Raw genomic sequence first — 22,181 nt, 5'->3', positions numbered from 1 at the left:
TTGAACATCAAACTCAACTTCCACACCCCCGCCCGCCAGCTCCGCTCCGCCAGCCTCGCCCTCGCCGCTGTACTGCGCATCCAACGAACAACCTCCGGCGGCAGATCCTTCTCCTTCCTCGTCGCCAAGACCTGGAACACCCTCCCCACCCAACTGCGGCAGACCCAGGACCTGCTCACCTTCAGGAAGCTCCTCAAGACCTGGCTCTTCAAACAATAGCAGCACCCCTCCCCTCAGCGGCTTGAGACACTCACGGGTAAGTAGTGCGCTTTACAATTTCACTGATTGATTGATTGATTGATTGTGATGTCACACAACTTGATGTCCCTTGCATACTGCCGAACTTGGTTAGTCCCCCTACTTCTTATTTGAGGACTTCTGCCCTGTCTTTTGCCTCTTAACATGCAAGCCCCACTTTAAGCTGCGGCTGTAAGAGACCCCAAATTGAATCCATCACAATTTACCTGAAGTAAACACAAGCATTCTTCTTTTTTAGCAAATAGCAACATAACATAACATAACACTAACTGGAGAACATATTTGATTGTTATTTAGGAGTTAAATAAATCTGAGTTTCAAACTGTACGTCACCCTCAAGAATAAACGGGTTTTCTTACCACAGCCCAAACGGAGGTACAAGGTACAGCCGTCTCCAAACTCCGGTAACGATTACGCAAACGTGCGCCCTCCCCGCTTCCCGCTCATCCCCTCCCCTCTCCGCGGACACTTTAATTCCAAGCCCCGCAGCGTGAGGGACGCAGAAGAGGGCGAAGGCAGGAGGGTCAGAGCGTGACAGAGGGAGTTACGAGGGACAGGAAGAGGTGATAGAGCGGGAGACCGCGAAAAGGCACAGCGCACAGAAGACACCGAATGATGAAGACGCTGGTGGGGGCGGCGCTGGGGCTGATGATGCTCTTCATCCTCGGCAGTAAGTATTGCATATATACCACGCGCCAAGTCAAGGCGCTTTTGAAAACATGGCAGGGAGATCCTAATGTAGCGCACAGTGAGTACCCGACTGCTCTAGGCGTCCTTACCAGCACTTGACAGGCTAGGTTAATTTATATAATTCTAGAGAAGATATTTTTAATTTGTTATCAAGGAAGGTTCAAGCCTATATACATCTTTGTAGTTCCTCTGCTTTGCTCCGGGCAGCGTTACTCTACCTCGCCCCGTGTCTCCAGTGACCTTGTTGTTCGGTACCGTTGTCTCTCTTCTGTTACCTCGGGGCTCCCTTAAAAGGGCAGTGTGCTCAGAATCTTCTAACCTGAATTTGGAACCTGTACTTTGGTGGCCAAGATTTTGAGAGCATGGGTTGTGCTCGGGCACCTGTGCCCGGATTTAGGGTGACCAAATGGCATTGGTGCAAATTCAGGATGGTGAGTGTAAAAATTCAGGACAAAGGGTCGAAATTCAGGACACAAATTCAGGACAGGAGGTCAAAATTCAGGACAAAACTTCAGGACAATTTGATACGTTTTACAGACACATCAGAGGTCGCGCAATAGTATATAAGTAAGCCCAGCCATATCCAAACATCTTCAACAATTTGCAAACCTATCCACCATGCATCCTTCCATCTATCATTTCACTCATCCATCCCTCCATCCACCCTTTCACTCATCCATCCATTATCCATCCATCCACGCTTCCACCCTATCCATCTGTACACTCATCCATCCACTCTTCCACCCATCCATCCATTCACTCATCCATCCAGCCATTTACCCTTTCACCCATCCAGCCATCCTTTCACTTACTCATCCATCCACTCACCCTTCACCCATTCACCCTTTTAGTCATCCATCCATCCCCCCTTTCTCTCTCCATCAACCCTTTCACTTAGCCATCCTTCCATCCATCCATCCACCCACTCACCCACTCACCCATCTACTAATCCACTCAAGAATCCATCCATTGACCCTATCACTCATCCATCCTTTCTCTCATCCATTTATCCTTTCACTCCTTCACTCATCTATTTATCCTTTTGTCCATCTACCCTCCCTTTCACTCACTCATCCATCCTTGCATCCACCCTTTCATTCATTCGTCCATCCATTCACCCTTGCATTTATCAATTCATCAACCCATCCATCATGTCACTCATCCATCCACCCACTCACTCACTCATCATCCACCTTTTCACTCATCCATGCTTTGACTCACCCATCCACCCTTTTACCCATCCAGCTACCCTTCCACCTATACATCCAGCTATTTCCCTTTTCTCTCTTCCATCATTCCACTCACTCATCAATCCATCCATCCTCTCTCATTATCCATCTATTCAATCTTTCATTCATCCATTCACCCTTTCACTAATTCATCCAGCCATCCACCCATCCCTTCACTTACTCTCTCGCCCACCTTTTCATATTAATTTTGAGCTGAGCCTTTTTGACAAGAGGCCCATCAAGAACTTCACCTGCGCTGTATGAGCCATTCCAGGACTGGGACAGAAGCCATCTAGGGCAGAGACAGGATCCACCACCGGGGGGCGGACAGGAGCCATCACAGGCGGCGGGGGGGGGGGAGCCATCACTGGGGCGGGGAAGGAGCCATCACAGGAGTGGGAACAGGATCCACCAGGGTGGGCACAGGGGTGGGCATGCAGTATTCTAGTATCATCTTGGTCTCTTTCAGGGTGTGGTAGGGCTCCTCACTGCCTCCTCACTGCCTCCTGGTCAAGACAACGAGAAATCAGGCTCTTTCCAAAATGTTAGTTTTGCCATCCCCCCGCTGCGATGTACAGTACTTACAGGAGATGCTCCAAGAGAACTGATTTAACTGATTGTCCTCCATACTTTGTTAATCTGTGTGGGTGCGATTGTGCCATTTCTTTATTTTATTACATTAAAGACTGCATGTTTGAAGAACGGATGTTTGTTCACAATGTAGCCTCTTCTGAAGAAGCCCTCCCTGGATCCCTCCGCCGCGGTCAGCTATAGACCCATTGCCTGTCTCCCCTTCCCGGCCAAAATTTGCGAAGCTCTGATGAATATACAGCTCTCAGAGTTCGTCGATACGCACCAACTCTTAGACGAAACGCAGTTTGGCTTTAGGAAGGGACACGGGACGGAGACCGCTCTAATAAAAGCCTCTGATGAAATTAGAACCATCATGGATCAGGGAGGAACGGCCATCTTAATTCTTCTGGATCTATCTGCAGCATTCGACACGGTCGACCATGCCATTTTGGTCGACCGTGTCACAGCTCTGGGGATAGACGGTTTGGCTAGAGACCTCATTTCATCTTTCCTGGCCGACCGCACCCAGACAGTCAAGTTGGGTAATTTCTACTCTCCCGTCTCTGCACTACCATGTGGAGTACCACAAGGCTCCTCGCTAAGTCCCACGTTATTTAACATCTACGTAGCGGACTTAGCGAGGGTAATAAAGGCCTATGGGGTGCGATTAACCTCCTACGCAGACGATACCCAACTGGTGCTCGCGATCCACAAGAACGGCACAGCAGTGGCAGCTAATTTTCAGGAGGCCATGCTTGCTGTCAGTATGTGGATGTCCTCCAATTGTCTAAGGCTTAACTCAGATAAAACCGAGGTTATGACCTTTGGCAACCTCGCCCCAGAATGGTCCTCCATCTGGTGGCCCAACCAACTGGGCCCTCCACCCGTCCCAGTGGCAAAGGCGAGGAACTTGGGAGTCATCTTTGATAGCAAACTAACTTTCAACCTTCATGTCAACAAGGTTGTCTCCTCTGCTTTCTTCATGTTAAAGAAAATAAAGAAATTGCTGCCTTATCTCCCCCCCTCTGCCGGGAAGACCTTAGTTACCACTCTGGTATTTCCCAAAATTGATTATGGAAATGCCCTCTTCCTCAACACCCAGAAATCTGTGCTGTCAAAGCTACAGTCTGTACAGAATGCGGCTGCCAGAATTCTCTTAAACATTCCTCGCCGCCAGCCTACTACCCTTGCCATCCGCCAGCTCCATTGGCTCAGAGCAGAGAGCCGTATTAAGTTCAAGGCCCTCTGCATGGCCTACAAGGCAGTGCACGGCACAGGACCCAAATTTTTGACTGAGGCACTCCAGCTGTACACCCCCAAAAGACTGTTGAGATCTGCTAATACTTGCCTTCTACCTGTACCTCGCACTAGAACGGCAACTTGGGGAGACCGCCGCTTTTTAGTGGCTGCACCAAAGCTCTGGAACCTTCTTCCATTAAAAATTAAAAATGCCCCCAACCTGATGAGCTTCCGGAGGCTCGTAAAGACTTGGTTGTTTGACCAGTGAACTCTACTATTGTGGTCCTGCTAGCTCTCACATGCGCCGAGACACCCTAGGGTAATTGTTCGCGCAATAAAAATCTCAAAAATAAATAAATAAATAAATAAATGTAGTGACAATATTTAAGCTCTGTGAAGAGAACCAGTGCTGCGCCGTCGTGTAATCAGGGCCGGTTCTAGGATGTTTGGGGCCCTGGGCAGAAAGGAAATGTGTGAAATCCAAGAGACATGGCGCAGTCAGGGCTGTTTGCATCTGAATAGATGCCCCTGCTCCTGAAGCTGCAGCCCCTCCCTCTCAGTCACCTTCAAGCACCCCTTAACGGGTCATCAAGGGCTGAAGGTGTGAGGGTTGCTATCCCGCTGTGACTCTCCAATAATACTGGTTTCTGAGCTTTGGAACAGAGTCAAGAAGGGAGGTGGGTCAGGTGGAAGCTGTGCCGGCTGGCTGTAGGGTAGTGCAACCGGTGCCTGGGGTTAAAATTACGGACAAATGGCGCCCGTTAAAGAATCCTTCACGGACAACGGACAGACGGCCGAAATTACGGACTGTCCGTGAAATTTACGGACGGTTGGTCACCCTACCCGGATTAGGCTTGAGCATGTTTAGGGTTTGATACAGCAACCTGTACCCTCTGTAGCCAGTGTCTAGGATCTCCCAACACGAGCTAGTAAGAGGACCAAGGCCCACATGCATCAAGCATTTTTGTAGTCGCAAACGGTGCGATTACTTAAAATCGGCCGTTTGCGAATGCAAAAGTGCTTTTTGGGATGCATGAAGCAATTTTAGAATTCGTAACATTGTTGCGAGTTCTAAAATTGCGGGTGCTTTTAAGAAGTCGCAGATGTGCGACTTCTTAAAAGCAATGCATCATTACTTTGACAAGTGGAAATTCGCAATTAGGGTTCCAAATTTACCGAGTGGTTGAACCACTCGGTAAATTTGGAAAAAGTGTTTAAAATGCTTAAAATGTTTTTTTTTCAACATTGTGAGAAAGTGGCATTATATACACTGGGCTATAAGGAAGTGCAGTGTGTATAGAGTCCACCAACCCCAAAAGTATAACAGAGGTTAAAGTCAGGTCTGACCTTACTCTCTAAAGTGGTAGCTTGGTCGAGCAGTAAGGCAGTACCCGAGGGCAGTGTAAAGCATTTGTTGTACACACTCAGTCAGCAAAGGATTTCACACACTCAAAGACTGAACTCCAGGCCAATTGTTTTTATATCAAAAGATATAGTTGTTTTATTTTTAGAACCAACAGGCATAAAAAGGTACTTTTCTTGATATGAGTACTCTCATGTAATTACTTTGCAAGGAAGCAGTAAAGTTTGTGAACACAATAGGTACAGGGTTTGCTGAAGGCAACACAAGTCTAGACACACTTTAGCATTGAGCTCAATGGGGTTTCAGCATATAAGTACAGTTGATTACCACACAGATTACTTTAGTAGTTCCAGGACTAGATCCTAGATTCAGTCCTGGGGTCTAAACTGAAATCAATTTAGTAAAACCGTTTATTTACGGTAGTGAATTTTCATGAATATAAAGCTGTTTTAAAAGTTCACACTTTTGAAACTTTTCAAGGTAAATCTGACAATGTTATCTAACGGGAGAATTCAGGTTGCAAGTAAAGTACGATTGCGTTACTTTTGTAATCCAGTACTGGGCTCCTAGGGCCAGCACTGGGGTCTTAACTTAAAACAGGTAGGTAATTGCGTTTAAGTATTTTGTATGATTTTTAAAGAATATTTCAAGTTTTCAAAAGTAGACACTTAAAAGAAATTTAAGAGAAAAGCAGACAATGGGTTCCTATGGAGAAAATACAGATTACTAGTAAACCCGGTAAGGATTACTTTTGCGGTTCAGTACTGGGCTACAAGGTACAGTACTAGCTTCTCCCCTGCTCACAGGTGAGTACTTAGGAATTCGGAACTCGGCTGATTTTATATGAATATTTTCAGTTTCCAAAACTTCACACTTAGAAAATTTTTGAGTCAAAGTTAGTCAGTGTTATCCAATGGCAGGTAAGTGAGTTACCGGTTTCCAGGTGAGTACTTGACTAGTGAAGTTAAGGTTCTGGGCATAGACTCAGGGGTCCCCCATGGTCAGGTAAGTACAGTTGGTTCAGCTCCAGCAGCACAGGGGCGGCCGGGTGCAGAGGTAGTTAGGCCCAATGAGGGAAAAGGGACCTTCGGTTGATGGCTGCTGGCTAGCAGGCCACTCGGCTGTGGGAGCTGGGCTCCTGGTCACTTGCTCATGGCAAAGGGGGGAGTAGGATAGGACAAAGGCGGCACAGCCAGCGGCACTCGGGTGGCTGGGTGCAGGGTGCTTTTGAGCCGTCGGGCGCTCAATGTTATCCAATGCGAAAGGTCCAAAAGGAACAAAGGCTGCAGGCTCGGGGACGGAGACTCTCCAGGGGCGACCAGCACTTCGAGAGGTAAGTTGGGATGTAGGAGCACAGGTAGGTACCCCAAAGGGGGGCACAGGGGGCTATAGGGCGCCGGGTGCATGGGTGTCTTTGGATGTCTGAAAAGCTTACCCTCAGCTGGTCGCGGTGGGGTGGCCCCTGGTTCTGAGTCTGCAGGCATCGTCTGGTTCGTCGAGGAGGGTCTTTGGGCACTGGACTTCGGGTCCCAGTCACCGGGGGGATGTCCTCGTGGTCTTGGTTTGGTTGGGCACGGCACAGACTCGGCGGGTCCAGAGTGGGCTGGTCCGGAGCTTCCTGACTGGCACCAGGGGTGTTGTTGCAGCAGAGCCTCTGCTGATGGGAGTCCCGGTCTTTAGGAGGGTCAAGGCAGGCAGGTCCTCTGGGTGTCCCAAGGTTGCTGTCCGCAGGAGTCGCCGGGAATTAGGCAGGAGCAGGTTCCAGGATCGACAGGCCGGTAGGGCTGGGGCCAAGTCAGTTGTTGTCATCCTGTTGTTAGTAGCTGCACGGCGGGTCTTCTTTTTCTTGATCTTTTTTCTTCTTTTCTTATCGGGATCCGAGGAAGGAAGGTTAAGGGAGCCCCTAAATACTGAATTTAGGGGCGTTACAGGTAGGGCAAGGGCAGGGACCAATAGGTCCCTGTCCTGGAGTGGGTACACCCCCTAGCCTGCTCCTCTCCTGTGGGAGGGGGGTAGGGGGCTAGCTGTGATTGGGCAGGGCTCCCCATCTTCAAGATGGCCGGGGCCCGGGGTTCTGCTTCACCTCGTCTCCCCTACCTGAGGGGTGGGGTTGGCACAGGCTGGCACCCCCCCCCCTTCCTGACTTTGTTTTTCCAGCCAGTCTTCCCGCCGGAGTGGGGGTCAGGACTGGTGGGGGCTGGTTGCTGGGTACAGCAAATGGTCTGGAGAAGCTCACAGAGGCAGCATGCCTTTGAAGCTTCCCCCTGCCCATCCTGGGGGAGTAGACCTAGCACCTAGCCCAGGATGTGCATTGTTGCAGGTCCAGGAGAGCGGGGGCTCTCCTACCCAGGGGTCCAGTAACATGTCTGCTGTGTGGCAGCCTCTGCAGCCACTCAGCCCAGACGTGGATTGTAGGTTATGGTTTCAGGGGGCATCTCTAAGATGCCCTCTGGTGCATTTTACAATAAATCCCACACTGGCATCAGTGCAGGTTTAATGTGCTGAGAAGTTTGGTATCAAACTTGTCAGTCTTCAGTGTAGCCATTATGGTGCTGTGGAGTTCGTAATGACAACTTCCCATCACCATATACTCTTAATGGCATCACTGCACTTACAGTGCCCAGGAATGGCTCTGGGTACTGTAGGGGCACAGGGCTCATGCACCTGTGCCCACACCTCTGGCATAGGGCACCCAGCTAGAGGGGTGACAGAAGTATGCCAGGGTAGTGGGTTCTGTGGGCATGGCACACAGAGATGTGTGCCATGTCGACTCTCCGTTTAGTTCTGTACTTAGACACCCAGCATGCAAAGGCAGTGTGTGGGTGTCAGTGTACAGGGCCCCTGAGGGTGGCACAATAAGTGCTGCAGCCCTCAGGGGTCTTCTCTGGTCACCATGCCCTGGGTACCTAGGGTACCATTTACTAGGGGCTGACAGGTGGCCAGAGATGCCAATTGGGTTTTAGTTTCAACACAGTTTTAGGGAAGGAACACAGGCCCTGGGTACCTTGTTGGCAGGAACCCAGGGCACACTCAGTCAAAGCACATCAGCAGTTCAGAAAAAAAGTCGGGGCATACCAATGCAAGAAAGATGGCACTTTCTTACAACCATAACCACCAGACCACATTTAGCCTCAACAATCTAATCATATCTCACATCTCGTAACTAGATCACATCTTACCATCAATACATCACATCTCACCACAATTAAATTGGTCTTAAGCACAAGACCGTATCCCACCTTAGCCATCAGACCACATCTCACTTCAATCACGGGGCTTACCCATGGGTCTTTAGTCACCACTTCAAAGCTTATCTTAACTCCATGTTCACAACACACCATCATCTCACAACCGCAGGTCGCCGTAACCATTTACCCGTATCTCACACCTCATCTTAACCAGCAAAGTACATTTTACCATCAACACATCTCATCATAACAATAAAGCCTCACTTCGTCTTAACCACAAGACCACATCTCACCTTAACCATTAAACCATATGTCACATCTCATTTTAACCACCAGGTCACTTCCTACCATCAATGCAGCATGTTTCACCATAATAACCAAACCACACTTCATCTTAACTACATCACCAGAACCCACCAGAACCCCTAGCCCACATCCCGCCTAACATAAAGCCCATCTCACCCAAACCGCTTGCCAACAAATGAACCCAACCACAACTTAGCCAGTGGAGATGTAATCTCAGTGGTTATGACTTTACTTTGGTTGGGTTGTGAGGTGTCTCCCCCAATGTTTACCTATTAGGTACACGGCGTGCCTGACACTTTTTGTTGCATTCCTTACCTAATCACCAGAGTAGGAGAAAACATGACTGTTGCTGTGGCACATTCGGTGCAACTTAGGCTACGGTACATGGCTGTTGTAGAAAAGATGTTCCATGTTTGTGTTGGGTGGAAGCAGCACTCAAAGATGGGAAGATAGGGGAGAGGTTGAACAATTGGGTGAGAATGGAGGGCACCATGGCTGGTGTTCTTGGGATCAGGCAGTCTGGGGAGCATGGTGAGGAGAGGGTCAAAGCACATACACATGTTATCAATCTAAAATATGACTGGCAGGGAGAAATCTTTCAGGCTGTTCTGGTGTAACCACATCCATTTCATCATGACATCCTTATTATTTATTAACTGGTTTGAAAACTGTTTCCTCATGCAGCAGCAGCACTGTCGCAATAGGGGAACGTGCCTATGCCAGCAGTGCTAATACACTTCCCACCGTATGCCCTATTTGTCCTGATGCCAGGGCCGGACTGGGAACCCAAAGAAGACCTGGCAATTTTTTTCAGACCAGCCCCAGTATGTTGCGCAGCCTGCCCACTACTTTGAGGGTTCGTGGGGGTGGTGGGTGGGGGGGTTTTCCCCACATGAAAAGTTGGCGGAAAAATGGCAAAACTAGTGCATTCCACAACACGTTTCATTATATATTCAATTATATTCGTTTTTTAAAATAGGCAAATTACCTTACAGTACAACAGGAGGATGTTGCCGGTGAGCACATCTGGCCTTATGGCTAGAGCGGTCGACCTCGGAGCTGGGGAACTGGGTTTGAGTCTTAGCAGGGACGCTCAACATCCTGTGATTCTGGGCAAATCACTTAATCTCCCCATGCCTAACAAAACAAACAAACAAACAAAATGAATTTGACCATCTGTAACGCAACTGGTGCTCATGTAAATTGCGCTGATACCTTTGGGTCTAGTGTGAGCTATATAAAACTACCCAAGAAAACAGTCTTTGTTGGGGCCTTTCAATGATTCACTATCACCCTCCAACAGTGCCCCCATTCCCTCCTGTTAGAACTTCATTCAGAGGGCCACAAGGCACGCAGGGGCTACTGGGCCCAACTGTGGTGGTTGAGGCCTTTTACTCCTAATGTCCCAGGGACCGACTGACTATAGATCCCGTTCTACTAGGCCAAGTACCCCTTCTGTATTTGACTCTCAGTGATAGCTGTGGTTGAGCAGTCAATTCTCCCTTGGTGAGGATGTAGATACAGGTCAGTGAACACGACTCATAACTCCATGTCCAGCCAAATTCCTGCTTTTATAAGAAAAGGTAGTATGTTATTTCTATCTCTACACATGCAAAGAAATGCGACATTCAAATGGAACAACGTAAGCCCCCATGCAATCAGGGCTCTAGTAGTGATCAGGTAAATACCTGTCCCACCCTCCTTGTGTAACGTGTTCAGGGTTATTCCCCATTCACTGGTGGTTGCAGCACGGGATGCAAACTATTAGGCCATTGTTAGACCTGACAGTCTTAGGGTTGCTTCCTCTCAATATTTTACCTTCCTCCTCCATTTTTTCTGACCTAGTTTTTGCTGGTATTAGGACTCTGGACACTTTAGCACTGCTAACCAGTGCCAAACACTAAACAACAACCTCTCCGGCCCTTCTTTGACCCCTTTACTGAATGTGATACGTGCCAAACTGCTACCAACGCTGACTTATGGGAGTGAGGCCCACCGAGGCAGAGATGCCGTAACACTTGACAGTACAATCGTGTCGGCATATAGAATCATCTTCAGCCTACCAAAGCGAACCTCCCCAGCACAGATCAGATTGGAGTTTGGTATTCGGTCACAGTTTTTGGCACGACAGGGGGCATATATCTGCTCATGGGACAAAGTAAGGAAAACGACTGAAGGAACGTTGAACGAATATTTATGGAAAGAGCTAGAGCAGACCCAAAACTCACCAGCAGCAAAATATCTGGAAAAGAGCATAGTGAACACTGGGCTGGCAGAACTCTGGGCGTCCCCTGCAGATCACAAATCACTAAATAAATTGGTGAAGAAATCGATCAAGCTTCAGTCATGGGTCGAGGATAAAGCCACCTTATCAAAAAGATCTCATGCATGGATGGTATTAAACACATACCTGACACAAGCCCCCCAGCCTTATCTCGGTCTAGGCTATACGAAAAAAACCAAACTGTCCTTTTTAAGATACAGACTGGGCCTGCTACCATGCATCCTACACCTCCCTCACTGGCTGAGATCGAAAGCAGGAATACTATGCAGGCTATGTGGCATTGGGGCTGAAGACATGATGCATCTGCTATGCTCGTGTAAAGAACTGCAAGAAGAAAGGAAGCTCCTGCTGAAACGCCATTTTATTCTACAGGGTGTACGCACACGAAGGAGTGCAGTGCTAACCTGCTTCTCAGCACAGGACCCTCAGCTGAGCTGCAGCTTCGTGAAATTTTTAAAAGCAGTGGAAAAAAAACTACCAAAAACTGACCCATGAACAATCTACAAACAGGACATATGATTTAATTTACATTGATGAATCATCTATGTTGTAAACTTTAATGAATTTTACGGGACATACGAATAGGCTAACAGGCCTACAAAGTGGATGAGAAGTACAGAACGGCCTATTGTGGGCGGCAGGCAAAATATATTTTTTTATGTTGAATAGCTTATGCATATCGCTCTATAGTATAGAATTGATCTTAAACGCATGTTTTTTTTTATGAGCATTTTAACTTTCTTATTGTGTACTGTATTGCATTGGTTTTAATTAACTGCGCAATAAACTATAAACTGAACAGTGCCAAAGTGCATGTTCTCTCTCCTCTAAACATGGTAACATTGGCTCATACCCAATTGGAGTTTTTAATTTACCTATAAGTGCCTAGTAAAGTGCATTACATGTACCCAGAGCCTGCAAATTAAATGCTACTTGTGAGCCTGTAGCCCTGATTGTGCCACCCACTTAAGTAGCCTTCTAACCATGTTTCAGGCCTACAATCGTGGGGCCTGTGTCTGCAGTTTACACTGCCATGTCAACCTGGCTAACATTGGCGGCTACCACAAACAAAAGGTGGTGGGGCAGAGTTTAATAATTAAAAAAATTACGACTTACCTGATGCTGCCGGCCGTCTCCCGCATAGCACCCCACAGTTGTTCAATCTTCCTTGTCCTAGCAGGCACTGGGACAGCAGCAGAGACTCAAAGTGCAATCCCGCTCTGCTCTCATGGTATGACAGCAGCACTGAAATTGGTCTTAGCAGACTAGTTTGATGCTCCGCTCAGGACAGGGAGTCTATGCACTTTCTCCAACCGGACTGTTCAATACAGCCCTGTTGGAGAAACCTAAGTGCGCATGTGTGTTTGGCCGGCCGAAGACGAACAGCCAAACAAACATGCGCACTTAGAAGTGCACAAACCAGTCCTTCTCCACCTGCTAATGGCCCCAGACCCGCCTGTCCCTGCATACGCTGGCTCAGAGCCAGCAGGTTAAAATTTAAATGACAATAGCATATCGTTTTATTTTTCACCTGCTGGCTCTTAGCCAGTGGGTTAACACTCCTTCGTCATTGTGGAGGAGCCGCCCCTGCAGGCCAAGCATACCTTTTGGCAGACCCAAAACTTCCTTTATTTATACATAGAAATCACCCATAAGGTATGCCCTGGACAACCCAGAAGGCAGAGTGTAATGTATCTAAAAGGCAGGACATGTACTTCTAAGTTTTACATGTCCTGGTAGAGAAACACATTTGTTTTTCACTTCTGCAAGGCCTATAGCTTTTACAGGAAATCCTTGGGATTACCTTAATACATTTTTATAAGTGTAATTCCCAGTTGAGGTGAGATAGACCTTTCAAGTTTGGTGTCCCTAGAATCACAATTTAAAACCCAAGCTTCTGGTGAAGTCAGATTTTAAATTACAATTCTGAAAATGGTACTTTTAGAAAGTTTCCATTTTCTTACTTTAGCCATTTGGTGCCTGCTTCCTATCTCTGATCACATCTGGGATGGGTGACAGTTGGGCGTTTTTGATTCCCCCTATACAGCCACACACAATGGGAGCATAGGTGCTACTTGATGAGCCACCTTGGCAGGATGAGAGGTAGGAGTTCGACCCATCCTCACTTACATCTCAATATGCTGTGTCCTGCCTGTCCAGCTTCATACCCTCCTGTAGTGAGTCTGTATCCAGAGCATGAAGGTAGGACCTCTGTGCACTTTAAACTGTGTTTGAAGTTTACCCCACTTTTTGAAGGCACAACTGGGTATAAGTACTTGACCTCTGACACCACCACTACGGTACACTTCTGGACCTGTGCAGGTTGCCAGGAAGAGGGACTGCTGTGCTGCTAAGGAATGCCACTCAGCCAGACTGCTGCTTTGCTGGACTCCTGCCTTACTGTGTTACCCTGCTGACTGCTGTTCCCCTGCCTGGGTGAGGACTGCTGGACGTGCATCAGTTGATTTCTGAGTGACTCAAAGGGCTAGCTGGCTGGCCCCCTGATCTTAAATTTCAGGGACATAAAAGACATCCAACCACCCTGATTCTGGACCTGGACTGTGCCCTGCCAAGTGATGCCACCCCAGTCCTGGATTCTTCACAGTGGGACTATGGTGTTGCTTCAAGCAGAACCCACACATCTTCTGTCGTACCGGCGCATCCACTGCGTGGATCAACACAGACGCATCCCACTGCTGCGTGGATTAGACCCAACTCATCATCTGCGGAACCACTGCTGCGTGACGCTCTTCCCAGAGCAGGGTCTTCACATCTGCGTCGACGATGACACTGAAACTCCGCATCGTGCCACCCTGCTTATCGGAGCTGACTCATCGTTGCTGCTGCGCGGATCAAGACCAGCACATCATTACTGCTGCGTGGAGCAGCACCGCCGCATTGCCTTGTCTGAACCACGCATCCTCGACGCAACCGGGATTAAGATACTTTGGTTCAGCAGACCTCACTGGGTCATAGTATCCAGCCCGTGATCTATCGCTGTCGGCCTGAACTTTTGACCAAGTCGAGCACGACCAGATATTCAGAGTAAGAGCTTATTGCTTCTAAGCGCTATTCTACAGTTTATTCTTTAAAAATGATTATCTCAAATTCTACTTCTGGTCTTGTTTTATTTATTAAATTAAGCTCTGGTTTGTAACCTGGTGTGGAACCTTTTTGTGTGGTGTTTTCACAGTTTTACTGTTTGAAGTGTTGCACAAATAGTTTACACATTGCCTCTAAGCTAAATCTGACTGATCGGTGCCAAGCTACCAGAGGGTGATCACAGGTTAATTTAGGAGTTGCCTGCTTCTTACCCAGACTAGGATTGTGGTAGCTGTTTAACTAGGGCTCATGCCCTAGAAAGCACAATTTCTAACATTGGTGATCAGTGGTGAAGTTGGACTTGCGTTGTGCAGTGCCATTTGGTGTACACTACTATTCCACATCCAAGACCAATTCGAATTTTAAATTGTCCCTGATTGTTATTTTTGATTGCTCCTCAAAATCATGTCTTTGGCTGCTGGATCTACAACTGCACCTGCAACAATGACATTTGAGCTGGCCAACATAGAGGCATACACTGTTGCCCAGCTCAATGACTTCTGCAAGGAGGTGGGACTTCCTGGCAAGACCACCACTAGAAAGGTGGAAAAGATGCAAAAGGTACTGAGGGCTTGGGCAGAACCTCACTATGTTCTGGGTGAGACAACATTAGAGGACATTGGGATGGAGGAGGACCCTTCTGAGGAAACACCTGCAGTAGAAGGGGAGGAGTTGATGCCTCAATTAGAGCAGGGCGCATTGTCTCGTCCTGCGGCCTGTCCACAGAGGAACTAGCAGAGAGAGGAGGGAAGAGAGAGAATTTAAGCTGCAGGTGGCTAAATTAAAAATAAAAGCAGAAGAGAAAAAAGCTGAAAGGGCCTTGAAGTCAAAGAGTCTGAGGCAGAGAGAGCCTTAGCAGAAAATAAAAAGATGTAGAATGTGGGGAGGGACACATTTCTGATGGTTGGGGACCAAACCAAGAACACCCCTATAAAGGCCATTTTACCTGTAAAGTTTGGGCTAACCACAGACTCTGGGAGAGCCAGAAGCTCCCCAACCAAACCTGGGTAGATGTTGTGGACTACTCCAGCAATGCATTGAATGGTTGGGTACAGGGCAGCACAGTAGATGATTATATAGGGTTGTACCATTTAATCATAAGAGGGCATATGCTCAGTATCTGTTTTGTAGAGTTGTGCTAGCACCTATTTGATAGTAAGCTGAATGACCCCAGCAAGCTTGCTGAGGTGGCCAACCTCTTGGCTAGCACCAGAGTGTCCCAGAAGTTCACGGTGGAGAGAGGGAATGATCTCCATAAAAGTGGTCAGGGTTCCGACCAGAATAAAGAGGGGGAGAAAAACTTGATAGTAAGGAGTTCTCTAAAGGCCCCCAAAATCATTCAAAGGGAGTAGTGGGAAACTGTTCCAGTCTGATCCTAAGAAGAAGGCGTCCTTTGAGAGGCAGACAGGGAGGTTTGTACCCCAAGGTACTGAGTGCTACACATATGGGCACTCCAAGGGTGACTCCAAAAGGGCACAGTCCCCCACCAGTGGGCAGATACCTTGAGTGTAGCACTTGGGGAGGAGGCAGTCTCAATTAGCTTTGGGGGACAGGCAGAGGTGATCCTAGTTTCCTCGGGGGGGAGGGATGTGCTAAAAGTCCATATGCCTGCAAATACTTACAAGTATAGGCAATGGGTCATCATCACAGGGCAACAGAGGGAGGGGTTTGGCGCCGCGGCCAGGGTGACTGCCTCGGGAATCTGGGGATCACGGTTCGATCCCCGGGGCCGGCGGTAGATTAGCCCAGCACCATGTGACTCTGGGCAATAGCTTGCTTAATCTTCCCGACGGTCCCCAGCGCCTAGAGACCCTAACGGGTGATGGTTCGCGCTTTACAAATGTGGATTATTATTATTATTAACAGTTGGATGCTCTTCGAGACGCAGGAGACATTATGACAACTGTCAAGAGTCAGCTGGTGTCTGCAGAGCGAGGTTCTGCTTTTATCAGGCCATTCAGCTGCATGTCTTTCTGGAAAGGCAGAGCTACTGGGCTGCTACGTGGTTCTGGTTCTGAGCCTTGCGTTCGCTCAGCTGGTGCGGCAGAGCTTAAGGGGGCGTTAAGACATATACAAGGTATTAACTTAAGAGGGCGAACGCTTATTCCAAACTGGGAGCACTGCTGGCATTCCTTGACTGAATCAGAGGTGCGCTTTCTTGCAGCGCAAAGGCCATTTGCATGCATTTTATAGGGTTTTTTGGGTAAGAAGCAACAAATGTTCAAATGTTTTTCCATCATCAAGTCGCAAGCCAGGAATCCCAAGTGGAGATGAGATATGGCTGGGCAGGTCGGGGCACTGGGATCCCCAATTGCCCAGACTGGTGTCAGTGAAGGATTGCTGCTGACTTGGCCTCAGAGCTAAATACTGATCTCAGCCCAGAAACCATCAGTAGATGAAGACAATATGGGGTCTCTGGGAGGTTCCAAGTACAGGAGATCTGGAATGGTCAATACACAGGTGCAGAGACCAGCACGCTACATCTGCTGTGTCTGAAAGAGATCACCATGCATATAAAAAAGAAGCCTATTCACCAAAAGCATTTGTGAGTACTCCTGTACTCTTACACATCTTTGTGAATCGACTCTAAGACCTCTGAAATGGTAATAAAATGAGAATATTAAGAGTCTATTCATATATGTTAGTACAAATAAAAAGTACTGTGCCCTCTTTCCATATCTACTAATAGGAAATTGGGCATATTTGGACTGATTCATAAAAGATTGTTAGAGTTCGCAAAAGAGTACTGCAGGCAAACCACTTCCAATACTCATAAATGCTTCTGGTAGCAGGGATGCTACTTCTATCTGGAAAGTGAAAGGACCTTCATCCGTACAGCTTGTAAAAAGGAGTCTAGCGATAGATATTCTAGTTCTCCGTGGTTGCGCGATGCCCGATATCTCTTGACCTCCTATTTGTAGCCATGAAGCTCGGGCTGAGTTGAGACTAGGCCTGCATCAAAATGTAATGAAAACATTGGTGTCCTGGGCTTAAACCATACAGTGACTACCCTAATGTACACTGCAAGTCACACACTGAACTTACGGTTTACAGAAAATGTCATTAATGCACACATATTGGTCCACAAACCTTATCAGATATAATACAGCTACCTGATGTATTGATGATGCCCCCACAACTTAGAAGAATCAAACCTTGTGCCAATCAAGCATATTTAATACCACAGAAAAATGTAACATGCCCATAAATCAGTTTGGTTGAGCTCAGGGAAGAATGCAGAAGCTTTATTCGAAAACCTTCTGCTGGTGACCAATAGTTAAAGGGCGCATCTGTACAAACCTACTGAACATAAATGAGTTGGCTGAAGAACTTGTTAATTGGGAGCTCCCACCTGAAATAAAATAAATATACGTTTAAGCTGACATAGTTACTTCTAGTGAACCTCTTGGGACTTGTTATCAAGTTTAGAGATACTTTGTATGAAGTATACAATTAGACGTTGCTGGCACATATAGGGTAAAAAATATCTTTTTACCTGCAGGCGCTTATATTTTTGGGTGGCATAAATGTCTGTTAGCACTGTCTGTTTATGCTGCTCTGCCCTCGCACTGATAGTATGCGCTATTTCTGAGTCTTTAGCAAACCAGACTGCTACGCTGGCTGATATACTTCAACCTAAAAAGGACATTTTGTCAGTTTCTAGGAGAATACCCCCAAACCTCTTCTAATGATTGAGGTTTGTGGCTTCTATGCCCAGTTTGGTCACTTATGTTCTCTTCCTGTTCTTTTGTGATTGTCACTTGCTGCTACACTGATCCGCCAACACACTCACGCACTTAATCACTCATCCAAGCCTGCTGCGATGAGTAAATGGAGAGATGGGTCCTAATATCCATCGTACTGGCCCTTGAGGCCTAAAATCCCTTGAATGCCCATATTGTATGGACGGGAAACAACCTTTACAACGCAACCATTACATCATACTACACTTACAACGCAACCATTACATCGCACTACACTTACAACGCAGTCATTACATCGCAACATCCTTTACAACGCATGTCACTACAACGCAGGCATTACAACGCATACAATTACAACGCATGACACTACATCGCATGTCACTACAACGCAGGCATTACAATGCATGCCATTACAACACATACCATTGTAGTTAGAATAGTAATTTTTAACCCCTCCACTATCCAACACTTACCCCACTGTTGCACCCCCTGGAGTTAGAATAGTAATTTTTACCCCTATACTATCCAATACGTACCTTAAATGCAATGTAATGGTATGCATTGTAATGGTATGTGTTGTAAAGGTAGTATGCGATGTAATGGAATGCCTTGTAAAGGTAGTTTTTTTAAATGCGACAAAGTGTCATGCAATGTAATGGAATGCGTTGTAGTGGATGTTGCGATGTAAAAACTGCGTTGTAAGTGCATGTGTTGTAAATGTATGTGTTGTAACATCATACATTCTGAATGGACACATTAAGGGCAGGCCTCAGTCTGCACCTACTAGGACGCCTGAAGCTCCAGAGGTCTATTAGTCTAAGAGGACATCTCCCTATGAATCACTGTACAGCCCGAGCCCGCTTCCCGCCCATCCACTGTTGTGGGTACTACAAGATAGCCTCTGGTTGACCAGTGCTTTGAAAAGGTAGCTGTGCTTGATCTGCACACCGTGTGATCTTTGCCCAGACAAACAGAAGAACTGTCCTTGACTGACAAACCGCCTCCACATATATCAACAACATTATTTGATCTAAGTGTTCTACGACCCCAGGTCTCATCCCTGCATTCTGCTGATCGATAATAACAGTAAGGCAAGCAAACAGACAAGAGTAGATTTCAGCATAATCGCTTCTCGAAGGAGGGGTACAAATCCGTCGGTCTCAGACAGTTCTTCTCCAATCAACAAACTACAACATTTGGGTTCTTTTTTTAATCACATTAAAGATATGTTACATAAAACATCTCGAAACAGTGTTAAAAGTGGATTTTGATGTATAAACATATGAAAACCTTGCTGCTGAAATACAGTTGCCACCTGGCCCCATACATGCCAACATTTTAGAAGAGGAAGGTAGTAGATTTAAAAAGAATGTTTTTCCCCATTGGCATCTATTGAATTAGAGTCAATTGCAAGCATAAGATAGCCAAAATTAAGTGATTTTTGGCTTTAAAAAATCGTGAGTCTCCCGCCTGAATCGGGTCTACTGGATGCATGTGACTGCTATGTGAATATCCCTGCTCGTACAACATTAAGAAAAATCACCTGAAGCCAGTATCCTATCTCCTTATCAGTACATACTTGTAACAGTAAATCTTAGGAAACACTTTAAAATGGGTTCTGGAGCGGCCCCACTGACCCTGGCTGAGAATGAAAGTAAACAACGGAAAGGGCTTGTTAAAAATGACGGCTTCATGTAAGTCCTACTCAAGAATCAGGTCTGGTCCTTTGCAGTATCTTAAAACATGAACAAACATCCGGTATTATTCTATGAGAAAAGTAGCAACCCTGCGCCGAAATAACTTCTCATTTTTAGGTCGAGCCTAAATAGCGCGTGCGCTGCAGGTGATCTGTTGTATCTACTTTGTGGAGTCTGACACCGCCTTTGCTCAGGATTGGCTTATCTTTGTGTCATTTAAAAATGCGAGTGTAGTAATGGCTGATGGGTATTGCATGTCCCACCTTTTTATAAAGTTAACTCCCATGGAGCATTGCCTTGGGAGCGAGCAGCGGTGCGCACGCTGCTTGTGTGCCTTTATCTTGTTGTGTTTGTTATTTCCATATTGCCGCCTGTCCGCCCTCCATACCTTCCTGGGCTCGGCCACTTCCTTACTGTCGGTCTGTGATTGCTTCTAGTAACACGGGCGTTACGCAGGCTCCACCTTCCTACCAGCCGCCACACTTAAAGTTAACAAGAAAACCAAAGGGCTCATCCCCTGATGGTCGCAGATGACGTGGTGAATTCGTAGACTTTTCAAGGCACTACCAACCATCATCTGCCATCAGATGCTATTGTTTTAACACATTCAAAACCACAACACACCGGATTAAGCATTCACACATATGAAAACATAAATATTACATCCTGCAACATAACTGCTCAACACATCTGAAACTTTGAGCAGCGCAGATGAAACCAAAGTGCACATTGTGGAAAGTTTGGCAGAATCATGGCTATTGTTTAAGGTGAATGAGTTGGATAATCCTGTTTAGTCAGTCAGTGCTCCACCCATTATCTACAACAGAGGCGCACCCCATTGCTAATATCAGAGAGGCGAGGCTTACACCTTCGAGCGTTGTTAAAAGGGTGTTTCCACATTATACAGAACTCTAGCTTGCCTTTCAGACAGTTTCTGGTCACTCACTCTTCGCAGTGATTGGACAAGACTTCACCAGCCCGTACCTGGCTGGATTCTATGTCAGGACCGGAGGCTCCAGTTATGCTTTTCATTTCTTTACTGATATTCACAGCAGCCAATAAAAAGAAAAGTAACCAAAACACTACAATACCCATGAACACCTACAGGTCACATGACCAACCACAGAGTGTACAGAAACTGTTAACACATACAGACCATGTATACAAATATAGGCAGTAAACATATTTAATGATCAAATCTAAGCAGGAAGGGTTTGGTCCATGCATTGAGATAGGATTTTACCATGCAAAAGAAGACCTCTGCTACACCATTTACAAATAGTGTATTAGCCATTATTCACAAAGGCCACTCCATACTGTTTGAAGCTTGAGAGCCAGTTGATGTGGTGTGCATTCTAGAGGGATTCCTTGGTGGAGATTTAATGTGGGTGTCTGTTTCACAAACCATTTCTTCCTGTGATTCAGTTGTCAGTTTTCTCTGTTTGTGTCTGTTTACGTATCTCTTGACTACCCTCATTCTATACAAAAGGAGTGTTCTCGGAGTTGTGTTTGTTTCATGCAACATCCATAAAAAAAAATTATTTTGCATCAAAATAGGACCTGACATGAGAAATGGGAGGGTGTCGCAGATTATTTCCAGTAATAGTAGTGACCTGCTGCTGTTACAATATTGAAACCACAATACTATCCCTGAATCCACAACATACCACATGGTTCCACTCCACACAATTATACACCACACCATGCCACATAATTCTACACAACGGCACACAATACAGCTCCATACAATTCACCACACAACATAATTACACTCCACATAATACCACTCAACACCAAAAAATTGCACTCTACTCCATACCACATAAATTCACCACAAAAATCCAGTCTATGCCACGTAACAACATTCCATATAAATACACTATACACCATACCACATAATACCACTCAACACAACGTTCACTCAACGCCACACACTTCCACGCTACACAATTCAACTCTACACATTTCCATTCCACACCACATAATTTAACAGACCACATAATTCAACTCAACAAAGCATTTACACCACACAACATATACATCTAATCCACACCACAACGTTCCACATCATCCCACAAATTCAACAGCACACCACATATGTAAACTCTACAATAATTACATTGCATGACACACAATCCCACTCCACCTAATTCCAGTACACTTAATACCACATAATTACTACCCACATAATTCCACTTCACACTTTGCCATATTTTTCAAATACACAAATCCACTCCACTCCACACCTCACAATTCCACCTTACACAATTCCACAACTAACGATTCCAATCCAACCCACATATTAACCCTCCACACCACATGCATTCAATTCAAAAATAAAATGTATAGCTAAAAAACATTGTCATTTACAACGTCAATAGGTCTAACTCACAAATGCGAGACCTATTTGCATTGCAAATGCTTGTTCTTAAAGGTCTCGGGAGATATGGAAAAGGGTTGTGTGGGCTAACAGTACATGGCCTAATTGTAAAGGGCTTAAATTTGGAGCAAACTCGACACAGAACATCAGCCAAAGAACACCATTCGG

General features: G+C 46.4%; 1 protein-coding gene across 1 annotated transcript in view; it reads left to right on the top strand.

The window, feature by feature from the left end:
- The first annotated feature begins 740 nt into the window (after positions 1–740).
- LOC147717786 (complement factor B-like) overlaps positions 741–22,181 on the top strand; it is a 472,008-nt gene continuing 450,567 nt past the window's right edge. The window contains exon 1 of the mRNA XM_086924573.1: positions 741–928. Coding sequence (XP_086780699.1) covers positions 871–928 — 58 coding nt within the window. The 5' untranslated portion in view covers positions 741–870. The remainder of the gene's footprint in view (positions 929–22,181) is intronic.

This window comes from Lissotriton vulgaris, chromosome 5 (genome assembly GCF_964263255.1).
Source record: "Lissotriton vulgaris chromosome 5, aLisVul1.2, whole genome shotgun sequence".
Lineage (NCBI taxonomy): Eukaryota > Metazoa > Chordata > Amphibia > Caudata > Salamandridae > Lissotriton > Lissotriton vulgaris.
This window is presented reverse-complemented; position numbering and strand designations above follow the sequence as displayed.